This window comes from Melozone crissalis, unplaced genomic scaffold, assembly GCF_028551555.1.
Source record: "Melozone crissalis strain CALT ecotype California unplaced genomic scaffold, PUWL_Pcris_2 ptg000008l_1, whole genome shotgun sequence".
Lineage (NCBI taxonomy): Eukaryota > Metazoa > Chordata > Aves > Passeriformes > Passerellidae > Melozone > Melozone crissalis.
The window spans coordinates 15,280,149-15,303,079 of NW_026535786.1; the positions used below are offsets into that span (position 1 = coordinate 15,280,149).

Sequence of the window (22,931 nt, forward strand, 5' to 3'; positions counted from 1 at the left end):
TGGGAAGCAGTCCCGGGAGCCAGCACACACCCAGCACAACATCAGCAGTGTAATGCTGCAGTTCAGGTTGCAAGGTCTCTTGCAGTTCAGTACAAAATGACACATGATTGGCTTGCAGGTATTTCCATGTAGGTGGCAGCATGTGAAGGTAACTCGGGGATGGTGTGCGTGACTCCTGCCCATTCTTGCAGCTCTCAGGAAACACCTGCAGAAGAAGCTGTAGCAAACACAAGCTGAGTGTTAGCACAGCAGCTTGCCACAGCTTTTCCTGCTTGGACTCTGGGCTAGGACAGGTTGCTGTTCTTGCCTTGTAGCAGACTGGCTCTCTGCTAGGAGGAAAGGGGCTGGAGTGAGTTTGGGAAAAGCTCTAGACAGAAGCAGGTTGGTGTTCTCAAGTTGATGTGGGAAGGAAGGAGAACGTTTCTTGTCATGCTTTTGTCAGTTTTGGGAAGCAATAGCATCTTCTCCTTCATATTTCCCTGATAATCACACCGTCTGTGGGCTGGAAAAGGAGAAAAGTGTAATGTCCCATCTGGTAACCAGGAGGATGTTTAGGAAGCAGTTGCAGATACAGATGGTATGTCCCCACAGGTTTATATAAACCGATTATTGAAGGCAAGTCCAATGGGAAGAGTAATATAAAAATCCAAGATTGTATAGCAGAAAATGTGGTGGTGTAGTGATGAGTTGGGCTTGCAATTGTTGACAGTCTTTGTGAAGAACTTGATGATCCTCTGCCATTAATTTGTGTTTGTGATAATTAACTTGCATCTAGCAGCAATGGGAAAGTCTCAGAGGTAACTCCTATGCTGCTGATCTCATTAATTAAATTTTAATACTTATATATATCAAGCATTCTTTTGCATAAATGTTTTTATGCCACTGTATACTCCATCTGTTCATGTTGCTTGGACTTTTCCCTTCTTCCCTGGTGCTTGACACCGGCATCCCTAAGCCCAGAGACTTCTCTTTCTGGATGGGTTTGGGTTTTTTTTGTTTGCTGGTTTGGTTTTTCTGTTTGTTTTGTGGGGGCTTTTTTTGTTTTTGTTATTGTTTTTGTTTTGTTGGGTTGAGTTTTTTGTTGTTGTTGGTTGGTTTTTTTGTGGGGGGGTTTTCAAGAAGCTTAAATCTGACTTAATTTAGATATACTTCAAAGGATTTCTCCATATCTAGTCAGACTGACACTCTTTGAAAGCCATGAGCCTAACAATCACTTTAGTTTATTTCAATTGCTAGGTATTTTTAGACACTGAGGAACCTTAAAACTGGCTTCATTCTAGCAAAACAGGAGGTTTCATTCTTGATTGGAAAACTGGAAAAGTATCAAATAGAAAAACAAGTCTAAAAAACACTTGCTGGTACAGCCATTCTTTAGCTGTGTCCAAGTCGTAGCACTAGTTTGTAGAGATTTGGAGCTCTCCATTAGCTGTTTCTGCAGGCTATGTGGAACTGCTTGAAGGGTTTGAGCTCCCTATCTTTTCTTTTTTCTAGTGATGAACTCTCCTTTTTATGTCTCCCATTTGCTTAAACTTCTTCTTTTGACAAAAGCCTTCAAGCCTTAGCAGCAGGAAAAATCGTGTATCAAATGTGGCTTTGATTGATTTCTTCTCCTTTCTTTTCTGTGACTGGGTGACTCCCTCTTGCCTGAGCATCTTTGAATTTATATTGCCTTTATATAGCAAAGTGTACGTGTGTATATATATATATACACATGCACACATATTTATACCTTTATGTATATATATAGATATAAAAAGTTGTTCTGAGTACTAAGTACTAATTATGTTTGACTAATAATTTCTAGCCTAAAAGAGCTCAGAGAAGGTACATAGTTTATATTAAGATGACAGTTGACAGGCTTGGCATTCAAGTTGCCTCTATAAGCTCTTTCCTCCTCCATTCATTCTTTTTGAAAGTTTACAGACATTTGTCAGACCTGTTGGATAACCAGTTTTTTCAAAAGCCTCTTCCTTAATGAATTTGTCAGAGAAGATTCTGACTTTTTCTTCTTTTGAGGCTGTATGAGATATCCGATAGCAGGGCACTGACTTCCATAGCTGCAATGTGCTTTTCAGTAATCTAAAATGTGTAATTATATCTGGTGGAATGAGCCAGAGGGAAAGAAAATACAACCAAATAATGGGTTGAATGGTGTATGAAAGCCTCTTCTTCTGAAAGTAGTCACAAGACTTTTCCATGCTGTATTTCTGTGATTTATACTTTTCTAGGTAATTCTTAGAGAAAATGAGCAGGATTTTAGGACTAGCCAGCTCCCCTGTTTGATAGCTTTGGTATTATGCCTTAGGATAAGATCTTGAACAAGATGCCTGGTTTTTCTGTCAGCTTTCCACTGCACATCAGACAGTATTAGGAAGGCATATATTTCAGGGTTGATTTTTGCTAAATTTCCTTAATTTCAGGAACTGCTTTACATGTAGCATGATACAAAAATGTAGGTCTCGATTTACTTTTGTGGAGGGGCAAGTCTTGCCACTTGTTCTTTCTAGCCTAATTCTGCTTAGAACCTTTCAAGCCATATTCCAAGGCAGGGCAAGCATGAATATAGGAAATTATTCCTTTGACTCCTTTGCTAGGAGTATTCCCTGATGTTTTATAGAATGACCTAACTTCTTAAATCAGTGGCTGTCAAGTAAAATTACTCAGCTGTGTAAAACCTGAAATGAGTTCCTAATTCTGCTTTTTTTTATCCCTCTCTATTTCTGGTTAGATCTTTGTGGCATTTCATAACTGTCAGTTTTTCTTGTATGGATACTTTAAAGTGTTGAATGGACTGATTGATCCATACCTTTGTCCAAAAGAGGATGAAAAGTTACTGAAGTGATTTGTTTCTGCATCAAATCAAAGTATAAGTAAATACAATTTTTGTTGAGTAATTGCACCTGTGGTTGTGTCCTTTAGTTTTTACTTCTTAAGGTGGCTTAGTATTCAGAGGAGTCAAAGCAAAAATGGAAGCACAGAGAGATGACAAACAGGCAATATGCTGACACTTTTTTGGAGGCTGAGCTGGCCCTTCTGCATGCTCTAATTGATGTCAGGTCTTATTTAGCCTTAGCTCTAAGGGCATGTAGCCAAAAGTCCATGAAGACTCAGGATGGAAATTTACTCCCATAGACTTAGGCTGAAGTTTAAAATAAACATGCAGGAGATACATGTTGAGCTGCATCTGTAAGCTTATGTGCACCATCTCATGGGCTTTGGCAGCACTGGATTAAATGGCAGTGAAGTCTGGAAGAAGAGGGCAACTGTCTGATTTGCAAGTTAAATCCCTGTCATATCCTTTTCCTTCAGAGAGGCATGAGCATCACCATTATTTCTTGCAGGAGTGTTCTGATGAGTCGTCATGTAAGAACCATGTTGTTCCTGTTAAAATGGGAACTATTTGGTTTCTTAATTGAACTTAAAAGAAAGAATAAAAAGAAGTTACTGCATAAAAAGGGCAATTACCAGAGCCTTGAGCCTAATTTTGCTCTGATAGTCTATGTGGATGTTTTGCACCAGCCTAGTAATGTGCTGAAGGGCCATGACTAGAGATGAATTTAGTAACTACCATTCATCCAGTCCCTGGCAGATCTTGTGTGTTGTCAACAAAGAAGCAATTAATGCCAATTATGAGGAGTTTTGTGATGTTGGTATCTCTGTAGTCCTTGCCTGGGGCCTGCCAAGCTCATTTCAGAAAGGGCACCAGTCATCATATAATGGTTATCAGTTACTGCTGTTAGGATTCACAACAGGCTGGGAATTTCCTTCGTTGTAGTTATGAGCAGTTTCTGGTTTTGAGTGGGTTTTGTTATTAGAAATAGCAGTTTTGTCTGCCTGTGGTAGGGCTTCACAAGAGTGGAGTAGGCAGCAGTGGCTAGATCCTTAGTGTGGGAGGTGCATGCAGTGAAAATAGGAAGCTCAGAGATTTCTCTCTAGGCCAGTGAGCCATCCAGTGCATCTGGTTGATCGCTCTTCTCTTCTTGAGTCATTCCTCTGCCAGCTCTAGCTCCCGCTCTCATCTTCCCAGTGTTGGATGGCCATTGGGAAGGCAGCTTGTGGTGTTTGTCCTGAGGCAGACATGTAGTTTGAATCATTATTGTGTATTGTCTTGTCTAGCTTTTTGTCATGGATGTATCCTGATTCAGAAATTCCTACTCACTCTGGAAGGTAGTGAACAGTCAAGAAAACAGGTGGATCTCCAAAGACTCTGCTTTTTGTTTCATCACGAGGTGTGCAGGACAGTCCGGTGATTCAAACATCATCTGTTCATTTTCATCTTCCAGCAGACCTATGGCAATAGTTTATGGCACAGTGAGCCCCTGTTTGGGAGCTGGGGTTCAAACATCCCCAGATCACTTATGTCAAAGAGGATAGCTCAGTCCCGCCTTTTAGATGTTGGGCAGATGTTTCCAACTTCATAGAAATTCTCCTTGGAAGTACGTCTGTAAGCTTAAGGAATTCACAGGGCATAAAATAGACAACAATCATCAGGGATTCTCAAATTATTTTAATGTGTCACCTTTTCCTTTACAATAGCTGTTCTTCAGATGGGAAGACAGGTCAGAAAATGTCTTTTTTTTTCTTCTGATAAAGAATGTCTTAGTGCATCACCTAAGAACCTCTACTCTTTCAGTGATCAAAGGTAGATAATATAAACCAGCTGGCTTCAAACAAGACCCAAGAAAGTTCTTAAATACTAATTTCTTAAATACTAATTTTATTGGGAGAGTTGACTTCTGGCCTTATGCTGCCATCACAGCTTACCCACTTGGCAGTTCACACCTACTTAACATGACTGTGTTTTGCTGAAGAGTAACGAGCATTACAGAGCAGTTTGCTGAGTTTTGTCAAGTAGGCATAGGAACAGAACTTTTGGTACAGATCTCAGTTCTCAAACTCAGTCATGAAGAGCGAGGGATTAGAAAAGAAGATACTTTGCCCAATATTTGCAGTAGTATTAGAAAATATTGGTATCTTTATGAACACTGAAGTTGAGTCTTCAACTGTTCTTACACCCCTGCATTTATCTGTGTGAAACTGCAACTGTATCTCTGGGCTTACACTCCCTTTTCTTTGGTGGCAGCCAAAGCTCTGTTTTGAAATAGATGTGGTTGTAAACTGCAAGTAAAAAACAGGCACACGTGGCCACTGGATGTCACCATTCCTTCATACAAATAAGGTCAGCTAGCAAATATTTTGCATTTTCAAATATTTCTTGAGTATCATGTCTACTCAGTAGTTAGGGCAGGAAGGCTGCAAATTTTTGCTTTGTCTTTGAAAGTGTATCCAAAGTCTTTGTATCCTTAATGTACAATGTCAACCTTCAAGATAAGGAGGGTGGGTCTCTCATGGTGCTTGATAAAGAAGTGTGAAGTGTGTGCTGGTTGTGGCTTTAAGAAAAGTAAAATAACATTTTTTTTGAATCTAGGGCAAAAACTGTGACTTTGAACTTTGTGTATTGTCTAAATCTAGATGCCTGCATCAGGGTGAAGGGCATATGTTACCTCATGTTGACACTCCAGTGTTCAAATAATGCACTCTCAAAAAAGGCATAGTCTGCATGAAATGCTGAAAGGCATTTTCTTGCTTTCAACTCAAAGGTAAATCCCTCAGGTGCTTTCTGGCAGAACCCTTGCATTGCTGCATCCTGTCACTAACTGCTCCGTGCAGCACCTACCTCTGAAACATCAGTGGGGTGCTCTCATATCCTAAATAAAAAATCCCCCTGGATAAACTGATTGGTTTATTTACCTCATACAGCCCTAATACTGAAGCCTTGGGATAATTTTAATAATGAGAAGTACATTTTGGAGGCATATTACTTTATTTTAGCTGCATTGCTTGTCTGTGTGCATTTAGCTTGAGTAGGCATATGAAGTGAGTTTCTTCAGAGTGCAATTCCACATTTATTTCTCCTAATGCAAAGTTAGCTTAAGAAACTCCTGTGTTGTTCATATCTTCTCAGTTATGCTCATACAGCTGATCAGGTGGAGTCCATCAAAAAACAAGCAAAAACCCATCCCAAACCACACCAGAGCCACTGTCATACTGTTACTGATTTGCCAGGAGATGAAAACTGAAATGAGCATGTTCACCACTTTTCCCAAATGCTGAGCCTTAAATATGGTCACCCTAAAGAAAGAGCACCCAGAATAGTTTCTTAACCTTTTTACCCTATTACTTGATGTTCAGAGAAGTTTTCTTTCGATTCCACATAGGCCTTGACAGTTCAGGAGTACTTCCAATGTCTTATTAGATGCTGGCATATTATCAGAGTAAGAATTTTCCTTTTGCTGTTAGTTTGGTATTTGGCAAATATGACCTCCCTAGCTTCTATCATCATGGTGGTAAATAGGGGAAATAGTTGGACTGTGACTGGCTTAATGTTGGTTGCTACTTTATATGTGCATGTTGTAAATGTAGTGTCTGATAAATGAAAACAAAAGCTTGTAGGAACCACTTTGGATCAATTTGAGGTTTGTTGAGGTAGGAGATGATCACAGAGAAGCAATATTTTAACTATCACTGCAAGGAACAATCTAGAAAAGTGAATCTTTGAATTCAATAGCCATTGCTTTATTTTAATTCAATAGCTGTTTCTTTATATTGGCCTCAAGCACAACTGGAGGATACTTTAAACAGATTACTTCTGCGGACTGAGAGAGATGAGAGTTTTAAAATGGAGTTTGACACCTCCAGCCTTTCCTTTTTCAGTAAGGCAGTGTTTTCAATTTTACTCAGTCCTCAGCCACATTGTGTGTAATACCCATGTACTTTCATCCTGTTTTGTCTCCAATTTCTGGCACAAAAAAAAGAATGAAGTTGCTAAAATGTTTTGGCTCTTGTGTCCTAGTCTTTCTCATACCTCTTATGGTACAGGTTGCATGAGTATTCCCTTGCATTAAGTATTTCCCACCAAAGTGAAGCAGTGCCTGAATTGGTGCTTCTTGAGAGGTGCAGAGCAATTTGATGGCAAAGCACTGATTATTTTGCTATGGCTCGTTTTGGAGCAGTGTTTGTCAACTGAGCATTCATCTGCCAAGTGACAAAAAGCAGCTTCTAGCACTTGATGCTGGTACATGAGCTGCATTGCTGAAGTCAAAATCCTAATGAAATACTTTTGATTCTGGGTTTCAGGATCTGCTATTCTGCCATTCCCCTTTTTTATTTTGAACTGTACATGGTCATAATCTTAGCAGCAAGCACAGGAGAATAAAAATACACTTGACCTGCAACAGAAGGCTATTAAGCCCAAGGTCTTTAAGGAGAAGTGAGTTATTTAATGACATCTTGTGTTTGCTTTCTGTATTTCATATGGTGCAGCTTCTCTGGTCTTTTCTGTTCTCTGTAGGTAATTTCAGACATGCTTGTGACAGTCAGGTTACCTTGTTTTGTTCCCAGCCCAGCAGTTTTGAAACAGCAGTATGGAAACAAGTCACTTGTGGAATATGTGGTGAGGTTCCCTGTAATGGAAAGATAAGCCTTGATCGTCCCAGTTGATCCTCGAGCAGTTGCCCTCATTTGGCAAGCTCTTCAAGCTAACCCTGTTTCCTACTGCAATACATCTGGGTCACTGGAAAAATATGTGTTTAGGAGGAATGCATGAGGTAGGCAAACCAGGTTACATCATGCTCAGAGCTTGTCAGGCCATGACTGCTTCCTAGCTCGTCCTGAATCTTGTTCAGGGGAATCCAGGTAACTTGGATATTATTTTCATCCAGTTCATGCTCGCTGAGAAGGATCAGGGCTCGTGTAAAATCTTTCCTGTATGTTTATCAGACCACTGCCAGATGACATCAGGAGGATGTCACTCAAAACACCTGAATAGTCTTTAATTCATTATAGCACTCATTAAGAGAACCTCTGGAGTCAGTTGTGTGTGGCAGGGGTGGAGTATTCTGCTACTTACATGGCCAATGGCTTAAGCCTTGCATTTATAGCTGCATATTGGAGTTCTGGGTCCCTCAAGTGGTACATCAAAACTTGATAGTTGATGAGGAGGGGAAAGGTGTTCTTGTGCCTTTGTGTTCTGTGTGATACACATTTACACAGGAGCAGTACCACGCTGTTTGTTCAGGTACTGCGGGATGGCATCAAAACTCAGAAGTGAAGCCTTCATCTCTAAAGATGCAAATGCCTCAAGGTTTTTTGTGCTTGTGTCATGATATTGAATTGGTCCCATTTTTAATAGCATGTAAAATTAGAAATAAAAATGGAGGCGCTGAAAGCAAAGCAAAGATTATATGAACTAGAGAGTAGTTCTGTAGTTCTAACAAGTCACTGCTGTGAAGTAGTGTAGACAGGGTTTACTGATCATATGTTTTACTGGTTTACATGCGTCCTTTTGTTTGTATTATGAGAGGATTATAAAATCACTGTAATTTAATTTTTACTCATTTTTTTCCTCTAATCTCTCATGTAAATCTTTTTGATACATGAAACATGAGTACTTGGATCAAAGTCACCAACCTTAGTAACAGTACTCGGTGAAGTGATTTGTCACCAGTAAGACTTTCCCATCCTCTGAGAGGCAGACATTTAGCATATTCATCAGGTTGTACCTACACTGAAGCAAACAGCATTCATATTCATGTGACTGTTTTCTCTCATGGTTTACAGATTGCCTTACCAGCATAAGCTAACTTTGAATTTTTTTAGGACATTTATTTTTGGTATTTTATAACTAAACCTTGAAAGCTCTGACCTAAGAAGAGGCGGTGGATGAATTTTATTGGCTTGAAGTGAGAGTCAGGGAAAGAAGAACTTTCCTTGCTGCAGGAAAAGTGCTAAAATACAAGTGGTTTTGGTTTTTTTTTCCCCTTGCATATATTTGCACGTCTGTGGAGTTCCAGAGCTGTCTGGTATTTCCTCTGCACTGCTGGTAGTTGTCCCTTCTCATCCATTTCAAAAATTTTCTTCTCCCCAGATTGGTCCCCAGAAGCCTTCCCATTGTTCCCAGTTCCTGGGATGGCACTGGGAGAAGCACCAGCATAGGCAGGGTCTTGGAGGCTGCTCCTTGTCTATGTTTGAGAAGTATGATAAGACCAGATAGATACAAGTTGGTGGGCTATTGTCATTTTCTTGGTGCTGTGCTATTGCCACTGTCATTTAAGCAATGATATTAAGAAAAGAGCTTTTTTTGTAGGGAAGAACGACATAGGCAGGGCCATGCAAGGTGACTTGGTCTATTAGGAGGTATTGGTAAGAGCTATTAAAATGTCCTGAAAATACAAGCCTTTATTGTCAAATGAGGGTGAGCAGAGATCTTGAATTCTGAGCCTTGAAAACACACAAAGCCAGCAGTTCCCTGCATATGTGTTCAAGCTGTGTATTTCTCTGTGTGTTAGCATGTACCAGACTGCTGCTCTTTGCTGTGGCAGGACAGCAGAGCCCTGTGAGAGAAGCACACCTCACTCTGTGCTGTAAGTACTGGGTCAAGTCACAGTAGAGTAGTATTAAATTGCTGTAGCTAGATGAGGTTTAGGTTCAGGTGTTAAGATGTAGATAGCCAGTGGATCTTCTGACAAGGGCCTCCAGTTGAAGAACTGGGAGCTCTGTGCTGTTTCCATCTGTATAAATTCTCTATGTATTATCTTTCTCTATAGAAAGTTCTAGGTGATAAAATAACAGGCACAGGAGAGATTACATCTAGTTACTTCACTAGCTCTCAAAATAATTTTTTATGCTGAATTAATTGATTTTACCCACTACGCAACATTAGATGTATTCACAATTCTGGTAGGATTTGCACTGAAGACTGCATTAAAATATCAGAAGTCTCTTTAAGACTTGTTTCACTGCTGAAAATTCTCAGTTTTGCAGTTAGGCACTATATGATTATAGTACTTTGTCGTTTAAGTCCTCTTTGTTCCTTCTTTCCTTTGCTAATGTATAATAAGGTACTTTATTATGTAACAAAGTACCTTATTATAAGGCTACTTTTATTGTTTCTCTGTGTTATGTTCACATGAACTTCTAACTTAATCCTAGATATTAAAAATTATACTTGAGACTTTGGTTTTGGCTTGTTCTCTTTTGTAATGAATAAGTTCAAATGTTTAAGTTGGAAATAACTGGGACATAGAAATACCTGCAAACAGAAAGGTTACAAATTTTAACACTGGCTTACTGTATACAAATGGTTAATGTGTGTTAATCTCTTAATAGCTGGGAATTCAGTAAGATCAAAGTAACATTTCTAAAAGATGAAGGTTGTTTGAATTTTTTTGATGTGTTGTTGTTGGGGGCTGAATTTTGAGCATTTAAATTTGCACTTCTTGGGTTTTGGCAGGTAAGGGACTAATGAGTTAATAGGCTGTTTTAACTTATTATGCAGATGTTACCTTGAAATACTCTCCTAATGAAAATATTGACTGGGCAGAACAATTATATCCTTGTCTCCATTTATAATCAGAAAATATCTTACATAGTAGACCAGAACAATAACATGACCTTAAACATAAGTTTGACAAAAGTATGAATGCACAAGTGCAAAGCCTCAATAGTTCCATGGTAAAGATGGGACTTTAAATGTCCACAGCTTTCTCATCTTTTAGGTTGCTTTTAACACTTTGATTGTACTTCATGCCTCAAATCTAGTGCTGATTTGTTTTTTTTCTTTATTCTCTTTCAGAAAGATGAGGTGTACCTCAACTTGGTGCTGGACTATGTTCCTGAAACAGTATACAGAGTTGCCAGACATTATAGTCGGGCCAAACAGACACTCCCTATGATTTATGTCAAGGTAGGTAACTGACAGATGTGGTTAGGTGAAGCAAGATAGCACAGAAATACACTGTGGATACTCTTTTCTGACATAACAGTAAATTTTCAGAAATTTTTAGAAGCAAATAGATTGTGAGGCAAGGAAAACATTTAGAATTACTTGTTGTTATTGTGAAGGAAGAATAGAGGGTTGAGACTTAAACACTCCCAATTTCTGACCTTACAGATATCTTGGAATGGGTTGAGGATACTGAGTGTGGGGGGAGTGTTTTGTTTTTGATGCAGTTTGGACAGAGACTGAGACCGGCCAGATTAGCAGCTTTCAGTTTCCTGAGATGGTGAAGACATAATAGAACAAAGGTCAGGAACTGAAAGAGGATGTCAGGAGGATGTTCTCTAACCTGTTATCTTCCCCTTTTCCTGGCATATGAGTAAGAGTTCATGTGCTTTTGTTGTGGTCATGAAAGGCACATTTTTGTTTCTACTTAAAGCTCATTGGCTTATGTCTTCAAAAGCTACGTGGGGTAAGGTGCTTGTATGCAAATTGTAGTTTCAAAAACTTATTCAAGTTGTATACATCTTTTACACAGGAGTTAAAGTAAATAAAATTTCTCATTTGCTGTCCAACATGGGACCCATCTGCGGCCTCATAGTTCTGTTTCCTATATTGTGGTGAGCACAATCCACACACCAGTAAATGGTGATGTTTTCACATGGCATTAACTTGTTAACATGGCACACAGGTAATATTTAATGGAAATTACCAACAAAATTTCCTGATGCATATTGATTTCTCCAGACACCTCCTTAAAAGTGTAATGCATAATGTAAGGGCTGGCTTAAGAAAAAACTTCATTTTGGTTGAAAGAAGATGAAAGTTTCAAAGGTGAAAGCTACAAATAGTAATTATTTCAATAATGAAATTTTGTGCCATAACTACATGCATAAATTGTAAATGGCATGTCTCTGCAATAGGCATTATGTTTACCTGATTTTTAAGAAAGGACAGAGATTTATCATCCAGCAGACTTCAAGGTCTCACTTTGGTCTGTTGGTGGAACATCATGTCCTCAGATTATATGCTCCCCAAAATCTGTAGGCTTGGCTTTTGATAACTTGTTTATATATCTTTTGTTAGTGTTCTTGCCCTAATTGTTCTCGTTGTGGGAACTTGAGAAAATTGTTCTTCCTTACACTTTCAGAGAAAAATCTGCTTCAACTCTTTCATCTTGCAGGATGCCTGGGACTTCCTGTTCCAGGTAGTCTGGAAAGCTATTCTTATTTTTCTGGCAAGGCTTTTATATAATCCTGTATTTAAAAAGATCATGTTACCTTAATGTCATTAAAGATTTTGCAATTTTCCAGGCATCTTGGCTACACAAAGGTCAGATCATACCTATTTGTTCACTTCTAATGGATAACTAGGCAGGCAGAGAGCTGCTTTTCCCTGAGTAACAAAGAAACTTAAAGCTGCACAGAAGCTGCTCTAGTAATCTTCTGGTTAATTTTTATGTGTAATTTCTAACCTGCTGTAAGGAGTCCTTGGAAATTTTGGGTTTGCTTTGTGGAGATGAAAGGCATACTTTATAAATCCTACATGTGTTAACTTGGCCCCTCAAGTTAGAGCAGTCTTTTGCATTATTTTGCAATACACTTGCACAATACATACTTGAGGGACTAGAACAGGCAATTCGGAAAAAATGTTTGTTTGCTTTTCTTTGTGTAGAGTTGTGGTTTTCAGAAACAAGTATGAAAACCAGAGGCCTAGAGCCAAAATTCAAGCAATTCTCTTCCCTCTCCTACTTTCCTGCCAAATAAACAACAAAAAACAAGGGGGAGAGAAAGTGTGACAACAAAGATAATGGTGAAAGGAGGCAAACATGACCTGATATCAATATCAAGTAATTGCACCTGGTTATATAGACCATTAAAGGTGAACTGTGGAAAAATGTGCTTGTGAAAGAAAAGTGTGGACTTGCATCCCTGGTATAGTGTCCTGCCTGTGGCTTGATTTTTGTTTGTGGGGACACAACAAAAATAAAAAATAATCTGGCAGCCTTTTGTCAACCTTAAAACAGGGCTTTCTATGCATTTATGACTGTAAACATCCTTAATTGTATCCAGCAGCTTTTCATTATCCATAGCAAAAAGTGTGTATCTCCAGAAGCTGGACATCCTCCCCCTGCCCTGTAAGCTTCCTGTGAAGTTCTTGGCTTCATAATACCTCCCCTTGCTGTGTTCTTCCTTGCTAAGGGGTTAGCCAGCCCTGGAAAGTGGGCAGAGAAAACTCTCCCTCAGCATACTTGTTTGTTGTGCCTTGCATAAACTTATTTTGAACAGTTGGTTTTCTTTGCCTTCTGTTTTCGTCCAGAGATTTGAAATTAAAATGACTCTGTCCCCTCAGCAAGAAACACTAGGAGATTCACTTCAGTGACAGGCTGAGACACTACCCTTGTCTTTGGGCTATATTTAATATAGCTTCACTAACTAAAAGGTTTTCTTTTGCATTTTGTGGGGTGGTTTTTTTGGTTGTTTGTTTGTTTGGGGTTTTTTTAATAACCTGGAATACTTCACTGCTGTGAAGAGGCTTATTTGTAGAGCAAACTGAAACTTTTTTGTGTATGCTTTTTATGATTGCCATTATTTACAAATGTTGGAAAACTGGCACAATTATTTCTTTGGAATTATGCTAATTATGCTATCTGAAAGGACACGTGAAAAGATTTGAACCACATGTGTGTGTGTGTAGCAAAGGGCGTGTGGGGAAGGTATGCAAATACCTGGCCCACATTCATAGCTCTAATAGGCATTCAGTATGGTCTTTTTATCAGTGATTTTGGTTTTCTTCTAATAAGGGTTTGTGCTGAACTGATTGACTGTTTACCCTGATTTGACTGGTATTTCTGTGTTCCAGTTGTACATGTATCAGCTGTTCCGGAGTTTAGCCTATATCCATTCCTTTGGGATCTGCCACCGGGATATAAAACCACAGAACCTCTTGCTGGACCCTGATACAGCTGTTCTAAAACTCTGTGACTTTGGAAGGTAAGTGCATTTGTGGCCTGAAATCTGGTGAAGAGGTCTTCCTTCAAAGTGAACCTTGATGCAACTTTGCCAAGAAATTCTCAGTGTCCCTTAGAAGGTTTTTATTTGTAGCTTAAAAGAGGAATTACTGCTATTCTGTTTGCCCCCAAAGTGAGTTCAAAGGAGTGACAGGGAAGAGCTGGAAAAGGGTATTAAGAGAGAGGGAATTAAACTTCAGCCTCTTGTTTTTGTAGGTATTAGAAAAATGAAATAAATACACCATGACATAGGGAAAATACTGCAGCATGGAAAACCAGAACCAGTTATTGCAGTGAAGTATGTTTGGGCAAGCGAGGACAGGTGTGGTGGCATTGTAACTTTAAAAGGATGATGTTACACTAGTCAGTCTGCTTGCACTTAAACAATTCACTTAATGTTGCAAATATCATAGAGGCTCAAAATCAGAAGCAGCACTTGCAGTTGAAGCTCTTGGATAGTGGATATCTATGTTCTAGTTTCCAAAGGCACATTTATTTCCAATATCCACTCAGAATCACCTTTAGAGTCCAGCCTCTACCTTAGAACTGATACAGAAATTGTGGCAATCTGCAGTGAGGCAGGACATAGATTTCTCTCTGAGAAAGTTCAGTCTTTAGATTGTGCTGTAACTTTGCAGACTAAAATAGTTGGGGTATATGTGTGAGAGGTTACAGAGGTTGCTGTTGCTAAATTTGCTTGCCCATAGTGAGTGGGAATGTCAGATGGGGGTTATTCATGCAGGGCATTGTTGTGGCTGTGCCTTGGGATCTCCTCAGCTCTACCTCACCAGCATTGGGGCAAAGAATCATGCTGAAGCTCAAAACTGACAATGCATAAAGGGAATACATTTTTTTTATCAGTAGGAATTTGTTAACTGTAGTTTCTATATAGAAACCTGAGACTTTTTAAAATGGGTGATGGAAGTTCTTCACTGAAGGCTGAGAGGAGTGTCTGGAGAGCTGAACACTGGATTTGACTGGCTTGCCACTCTGCAGTGTTTGGTGCTATCTAGGTGAATGTCATATTTCCAAAAGGGCAGTAAGGGAAGTTTTGTCTTCCAGCTCCTTCTTGTCTTGCACTTGTTAATTAAGAAAGAAGTGTAATATGCCCATAGACTTGTGTTCCTAAAGCAGTGTGATCTTGTGGCCCATTCTTTTCTTGGATTCTTTTAAAGAGAAGTATTGAGGCAATACTGTAGGTTAGACCCTCTGTGGCTGATCAATTGCAGTATAAGAGAAACCTTCATGTTAATTGTGGACCATGAATATGTGAATATAATGGCAAAGGCTTTTTTTTTTCCTTTGTCACCTCATACCAAGCTCCCTTAAGTAGCAAAGGAGCAGAATATTGTGAGGGAAATTGAAACCAAACCAACAAACAAAAACCTCAAACAGACAAAAATACCCCCCTCAGTCCTTGTGAGTATCCAGAGCTTTTAAACCTTAAACGGTGACTACATTTGACCAAACTGTTTTCTGTCCTCCTTCCCACTGTAAACAAGCCTTTGTATCTGTCAAATGACAACTGGCAGCCAAAAATTTGACCCTATTTTTCACCTAGATGTACTCAGAATTTCCTTTGCTGTCCCCAGTACGAAGTAGATGTTTGATGGATTGGACTGATTTCACAGTGAATCAAGGAGTCCATTTGAATCAGCTTAAAAGAATATTATACCTCAGCATTTGAGAATGGGGAGTGGGTGAAGAGTGCCAAAGCTTCATGTTGGTGTGCACAGCAATATTGCAGGTGTTCATTACTGAAATACTGTTGTTTTCTTTGCAGTGCAAAACAGCTGGTTCGTGGAGAACCCAACGTGTCGTACATCTGCTCTCGGTACTACAGGGCACCAGAGTTGATCTTTGGGGCCACTGATTATACCTCCAGTATAGGTATGTGTGTGCATTTCATTGGCATCTGTACCAGCTGCCTCAGTTTTTATCCTCTATTGGAGTGTAAAGGTTTCCAGAGATCTCAAACATAATCCCCGAGGACTGAATTTGGTTGTAAATTATTAGGTACCACTTTTTAAAGAAATACAAATGGTTTGTAGATGGCTGCTGTGCTTTCTACACCTTTTGAGATTTCAGCATTAATTACATTAGGAAAGGGGCTTTTTCAATGTAGAGGGGGGAAATCTGATTACAAGGGGAAAAAAAATTTTCCATGTAATGTTGCTGTTTAGTTTAAAAGTAGGTATGAGATCTCAAGCCAGAAAAGCATTTTTAATAACTTGAAATAACTGTAAAGAATGTCTGCAGAAAACCAGCTACTGCTTCTGATGTGCTGTGGTTTAGACATAAATCTGTAATTTATTTACTTGGCTTTTAGTAAAGCATTTATAGGGGGAGGTAAGTGTGGCCTAATGATTGACTTTAAATTCTCTTTACAACTTTAATATATTGTGTACAGCAGTCCTTCTAATTCAACTAATTCTGCTAGCTCTTACTGTCCTTTAGTCATTAATTTTGAACACAAAGAACTCTTTCTATATACCTGTCACATAGCTGTGTCATGGAGATACTAGGGAAGCTGGAGGTTTGATGGAGATCAAGGAATAGCCAAGTTTTCTTACAGTAGAGAACCAAAAATGAACAGCAAAATGAAAAATCTTGGAAATGAACAACAGTGTGTTGGCTGGTTGTTGGTAATTACTTCAGATTTTCAGTCAAGATACTGCCTGGGCTCCTCCTGAGTTCTAGTGCAAAAGAGAGCAGCTTTGGCTCTCTGCACAATATTGGGGAACCTTTTACTTTGCTTATGGCCTTGAGTCATTTAGGCAAGGTTTAATGTTTTCAAAAGGATTTTGAGATCATGATCAACTCTTGGCAGACTGTTTATAACCAGTGTATTTAAACTCACTATGTTTGAACTAGAGTGAAACTCAGTGGCTGGCTGACTTGTTTTAACTTTGCAGTTCTTAAAGAGGAACAAAAAGCCTCAGCATGTTCCTGAAGACTTCCCTGCTCTGATAAATTTTTTTCACATTAGTTTCTATTCAGTATGTATTGTAGCAACTCTTGCATATCTTCCTGGTAGGAAAAAGAGGCAGAACCAAGAGAAGTCTAGGGCAAGTATGGCACAATAAAGATAGAAGGGCAGAACTTACTGTTGGCTGCTGCCAGAAGTGGCAGCCCCACCCCTGCACTTGTCCCTGGATACCCTGGCACTCACAGTTTACTGTTTAATTTGCTGATTCAGCATCAACTGACAAGAGATTTTGGCATGTTAACTTCATGCTGTGTGAGTGAGTGAGTGAGTGAGTACAAGCAGCAGTATTGTGCAGTCCAGTAAGCAGCAAAGCCCAGGTAAAAGCAAAGTGTTGTGAGCTCGTGAGTGAGGGGAAGGTGGCTGATCCCATTTGACATCTTTTTGCCAGCTGAGAGCTAATAGATTGGCTCAGCTGCATTATCAGAGTGCACTGAGACCTCTTGTTTCAGAGGATAGCTGCATAAAATGTGTATTTTATGTGTCAGCAGGAGAAACTGCTTTTCAGATAAGCCTGTGAAGTGTCTCTTGCTCCAACTGCAGACCCTTGTTCAATTTGTGCTTTCCATTTTTGTTGTTTTACCTGCTGGTCTCTAAAATGGTTCTAACGAAAATTCCGTTCTGAAGTACAATTTTTCACTTGCCTTCAAAAATATCTTGAATTTCAGTCATTGTTCTGTCTTGTGCCAAAAACCCCACCTGTCCCTCCAAGTCCTTTCTTTGAAATTTGCACTGAATTGCTTGAAAATTAAGTTAATACTCCTTCACTCCTTCCTGTCCTATCCACCTTCCTCTTCTTTCTTAGCAGTCTTTGGATTTGGGAGATGAGCAGGAATACAATGCTTTTACAAGCTCTACAGTTTCCCAGTGTTCTGCAGTATGCTAATTTCTAAGGGTTAAGAAATTCTAAGGGTTAATTTTGTGGTGCTGCTGTTTGTACATATCCCTTAGTTCTTGCTGGTAGGCAGCAATTGTGCATAGTGAGAACTCTTCCTTATTTCACATGGGATTGTTCATCCAAACTCATCCAGCTTGTTGGAAAACCAATCAACAAGCATATATGGATTTATTAAAAGAAGAAGAAGAGCATGTAATTATTAGTGCTTTATCCATAGCTCAGTGTGTAGGGAACTGTGAAATGCTTCAGTATTGTAATGCTGCCTTCTAAACTTATATGTTGGCATGCTTGGTTTTTTTAGTTCTTGTTTTTCTTGAGTTGTTAGCATAACAGCCTTTTCCCACTGTAGTCCTTATCACTCTGTAAGAATCACTTGTGCGTGTGTGGTAACAAAAAGTGAGCTTTACATGTAAGGCAGGGATCTTTATTCCCCCAGTTAAATATCCTCTAGTAAAACTGTGGTAAAAGTAAAATCAACGAAGAATACAAAGCCAAAAAGTGTTCTAAGTAGAAATTTTCCTGCATTATCTGCAAGGCTTCCAGCTGTTTTTGTGAAGGTTTTTGTTGTATGTTAATGTTCCTGCAGGGCTTCTGATTATAATGCGCTGCAACAGGATAATGACTGGAAGGATTTCTGAGCAAGAAGTCCTTTTTAAGACTAGGCAGTGGCGCTGGTGGCCCAATACTTGACTGCACAGCCAGCAGCATTATGGCAATGTCAGTTGTTAGTCATCTTGTTTAGCATTGTAACCAGGAGTTCCATTAGGCTGTCTGGCTTCATCCATGTTGTCTTTAAACACATGAATTTGTCCTCATGACATTACTTGCTCTTCAGTGTAGCAGTTCATTCCAGGATGTGTCTCTTCATCCTGGATGTCACAACAAACTGTAAACTGGCATTTAACTTCTAGGATCTTGATTGTTTCATTGAAGTGCATGACTTCAGTTCTAACCCAAGAGTTCCCTTTAAAAAATAACTGAGCCAGGGATGTGATGTTTGTCACACTTCTGTAAAGTACCACATTAGTGCTGCATTTAAATATATGCCATAGTAAGAGCAGCATCAAATCACATTTACTGCAGTTAGTGCCTCCAGCAGACCTGGGACTCTATTTTTAAAATAACGACCTGGGAAATGACCTATTAGAGTTCTTAAATAGTCACTGTTGCCAAATAGCTGCAAGTCCCTACTCATAATAGCTGTTATGTGACTGCATTAGAACTTTACAGGATTTTTCAGTGGTCAGGCACAAGTATTCATGTCAATTGGGTGCCTTCATAGCTTGAACAGATTGGGCCTTTGTGCACCTTTGGCTATGAATTCTGCAAGTGTTTGTGTTTGTCTCTAAAGCTTGCTGGGAATGGACATAGTTTACTTCCCGCAGCTGATTTGCAGGAGTTTGTTGTTGGTTGTTTGGAGTTTTTTGAGGGAGGTGAAGAGAGGGAAGTGGGAGCCTGGTTTGTTGGTTTTTTCCAAACCAAGCCCTTCAGCTGTGCCTTGACAGCGTTTTGGCTGAGGTTTCTTCTTTGCCAGTCTGTGTATGTTATAGCATCCCAGAGTATGTTTATGGCATGGTTCTGGCTGTGCTGGTCATATGGGTGATGCTGCTGCTGAAAAGCCCTGGAATGGGTGCCCATGTTCCCCTGCATTGTCCTGGGACAGGCACTGGAGTAGGGCTGGATACAGATGTTTTTGTTGCTTCGAGCTCCTTTTGTATGGAAAGAAGCTGTGCAGCTGAGCTTTGCCTCAATCTCATGTGGTTTTTTCCCCAGGTGAGGTGGCAGGGGAGGACTCAGCAGATCCTGGTGGTGCTTCTGCACAACGAGGGACTGCTGCTCTCAGTGCTTTTGTTCCACCACTGCACTGGCAGGAGTTGGGAGTGTTCCAGAGGGAACATTTATAGCCACTGGCAGGGAAAGATTGATCTGCATGACCATTGCTGGCTTCTCTTGGGGTGTCTGAAAATAAGTACCATCAAGTTGTTCATTCACTTTCCTAGCAAGCATGAGTGTTTCACCTCAGCAGTCTGGAGCAGAAGCTCTTCTGCAGGTATGTGTAGTTGGCCAGTCTCAGAGTTTCTTGAGGAAGAACTACCACAAGGTGTGTCCCTGAACAGTTGCCAAACAGTCAGAAGGATTTGCTTCTTTCTCAGATGGCAACTTCCAGTGCTGAAAGTAAGCAGGTGTGTTAATTTACTGAACTACTCTGCCACCTGTCATTGTAGTTTCATCTCTTCATTGCAAGAGACTAGAGATACCTGTGTTTAGTTTTTGTTCCAAATACTGGAACAAGCATGTCTTTCAAGCATTTTCATGTTTCAGCCTTACTCCTTCTCGTCAGTCCATGGATCTGTGGTGGCTTGATAACTTCTACCAACATAGCACACCTGCCTGTAATCCTGAATTTTGCTCTTGTTCTGACATCCCAAATATTGTTTCAAACAAGCAGCAGTGAAAAGCACTTTGGGTCTGGCATTTGGCAACTAGAAGCTGTTGATTTTATGACTTCCCAGGGCTGCTTTTCTGACTCTTGGTTTGTTTCCACAGTTTCCAGAGCAGCAGCTTTGAGTCACCTCCAAGATGGAGGAAGTCCATCAAGATGAAGGAATAGTGAGGCAGAGATGAATAGATGTGGGTAATAAAAAAGTAGGAAGGTAAATAAGCCCCATAAAGTGTCAGATAAATGGAAGTTCTTTATTTGTACTAAGTGGATTAGAGAAACTGTCCTTTTTTTCCCCCCTTCCTCCTCCATGTGCTCCAAATAATGAGTAAGAGGAGCTAGAGTGTAATTCAATGAATAGTGCTTCTGCTGTGAAGAATGGGGCTAGCTTTTCAGCTTGGAAAGGCAGAGTTTGAGATCAGAAAAAGTGAAATTTGTGGACAGGGTGTTAATTTCCAACTCCAAATGGCTATTGCATGCTTACAGAATTAAAGCTAAGGAGTGTATTTTGCACTGTTTCTCCCAAATGCCTCTTCCTGATTTAAACATAAATACTTGTTTTCTTGCCTTCTGTAATGCTAGAATGCATTCAAAAGCAAGGGCATTGTGAAGATTATATTATTAGACATTGTCCATCTAACAGCTCTGAAGATCAATAAAGTAGTAGAGACTTAATTTAAGAAAAGTTTTGTAGCACAAGAGGCTGTATGAATTATTGTGTGTTTAAATTAATGGAGGTAGGTTAGGTGATAATGGTATTTGTCTAAGTGTTCTTTAGTCTAGCAAAGATATGGCATTAGCTACCATTGTAATGTGTGACTACTATATAAAATAAGCTTATTTGAAGGTTGCTGTTGCCTGGCAGTTGTATTTATTTTCTGTATTGTTTAGACTACATTTCACTGAAGGTATGAAGAAAGTACCCTTGCCTGCTGTCTTACTATGAATAGTTTTCAGTATTTTCTCCTAAAATTTCACATTGTCCCAACTAGTTTGGTGTAAGGACCATTTGTTGATGTATTTTCTTTTGAGATTCTCTCTTGTTTATTAGCTAATTTAAAGTATGTGAATGAGAGTCCTAGATGGCTTTAATTAACTTGCACATACTGAAAAGAAATAGTTCAGAAAATGCTTCTTCTCCCATGGGAGCAGGTAGTTACACCACATTTTAATCTGTAGCATTTAGCTCTGACTGTACTAAGACATAAAAGTCTCTGGGAAGGAACTACTGTAAGCTGATCACTTCCTTTAAGTAACATGTCTTTAAATACAGAAATTACTACTTGTTTACTTCAGGCTTGAGGAAGAATTTTACCATCCTGATGTGGTAGATATATTTTGAAATGCAAGATATAAAGGGTGTGGGGAAAAAAAGAGCAAACTATCCTGGAACCAAATTTTAGTCAATGGCATAAATTCCATCAAGTTTCAGCCGAGATGAAATTTCTTAGTTTGTTCCTTATTGTACATTGCTTATCAAGAGTTGTATAAATACCTGGTATATTGTGTTTTGTTTCTGTCCCTCCTTGGAGCTGCTCAAGTTAGCCTCCACTCTCTGGATTTTGTTGAGGTTGCTTCTAGGATTTGTTCCCTTCCTTGTCCAGGGAACATTGCCCAAGTCCTAATTTGGAAGTTGGTGAAATTACATGCCTGGAAAAAAGATGGAGATTTTGAAATGCCTGTGTTTTACTGCACTGTGTATTTAAAGTGTTAGCAGCCAAAATAAAGGAAAAGTAAATAGACTTCGAACAAGACATTAGATTGCCTAGTTTGGAAGATTTCAGTGCATAAGGAGCAATAGGTTTCTGATGGATTTTGATGTATGTTAGAGGGATTAAACCCAGTGTGAATGCAGCAAGTATTCCTCAGCCGTTGCCACCTATTTCCTCATGACCTACATCCTTGCCTTTTTCCTCTGTTCCCATGTGACGCCCTCAGCTTTCTCGTGTGCCCTCTGCTGTTCGTGCTTGGCTTTCTTGAACAAGGACCTGCACATTGTTTGACTGGTTTGCAGTTGCAGTTTGGCAGGGCTGGGGAATCCCAGCACTTCCCCAAAGGACTGAACCCTCCTCACCTTGGCGCCAACACTGATGCTCCCTGCTGTTTTTGTAAAATTTTTCTATTGCATTTGAGACTTCTGCCCTGCAGACTTGTCTGAAATAGACTGGTGGAGTGCAAAAGCATTTAGGGAAACTAGGAAAAGCAAAAACAGCTCAAAGCCAACCTAATGGAACAGTCAGACCACAAGGCTATTTAAAACAGTTTTTAAAAGCCACAGTCTAATCTGAAAAAAGTAATGCTAGCGTGGTTTCAAAATCTTAAAAGGAAGTGAGTTGTGATTAAAGACTTACTCTCCTGACAGCTCTGTGTTTGTATATATTCTGTCAAATATTTGTCCTAGCCATATATAACATTTTCAGTGCAAAATAAGGATTTGAGTTGTAAATAATGATTACAAATTTGGTGTAACTACTTCTTTTGTAAAGGACAGTCTAAAGGACTTGGCTTATTTAAAACCCTTTAAAGGTATCTTTAAATTGAATTTTAAGTTACAACACTCTGACTGCTTAGTACATTTAATCTATCTCTTCAGTACCTCTGGAGAAATCTATCTGTTGACCAGTTATGTAATTCCTCTAAACCTAATATGCATGGGAGACACCAAAAGTGATGCTTTGCATCATGGTTTTGCAGGATGTGTTGGTCCAACAGCAGGAGCTATCAGAGAGAGACATTGATTAGCAGTTAGATGCAATTAAACATTCTGTACATGATTCCTTCTTAGTTTGTTGTCCAAAAGAGATCTTAGCACCTCAGTGG

General features: G+C 39.5%; 1 protein-coding gene across 2 annotated transcripts in view; it reads left to right on the plus strand.

The window, feature by feature from the left end:
- The window catches only part of GSK3B (glycogen synthase kinase 3 beta), a 148,947-nt gene that overhangs the window by 81,772 nt on the left and 44,244 nt on the right, over positions 1–22,931 (plus strand). For both annotated transcript variants that reach the window (XM_054269739.1, XM_054269740.1), the window contains exons 4-6: positions 10,634–10,744; positions 13,640–13,770; positions 15,571–15,677. In XM_054269739.1, coding sequence (XP_054125714.1) covers positions 10,634–10,744; positions 13,640–13,770; positions 15,571–15,677 — 349 coding nt within the window. The remainder of the gene's footprint in view (positions 1–10,633; positions 10,745–13,639; positions 13,771–15,570; positions 15,678–22,931) is intronic.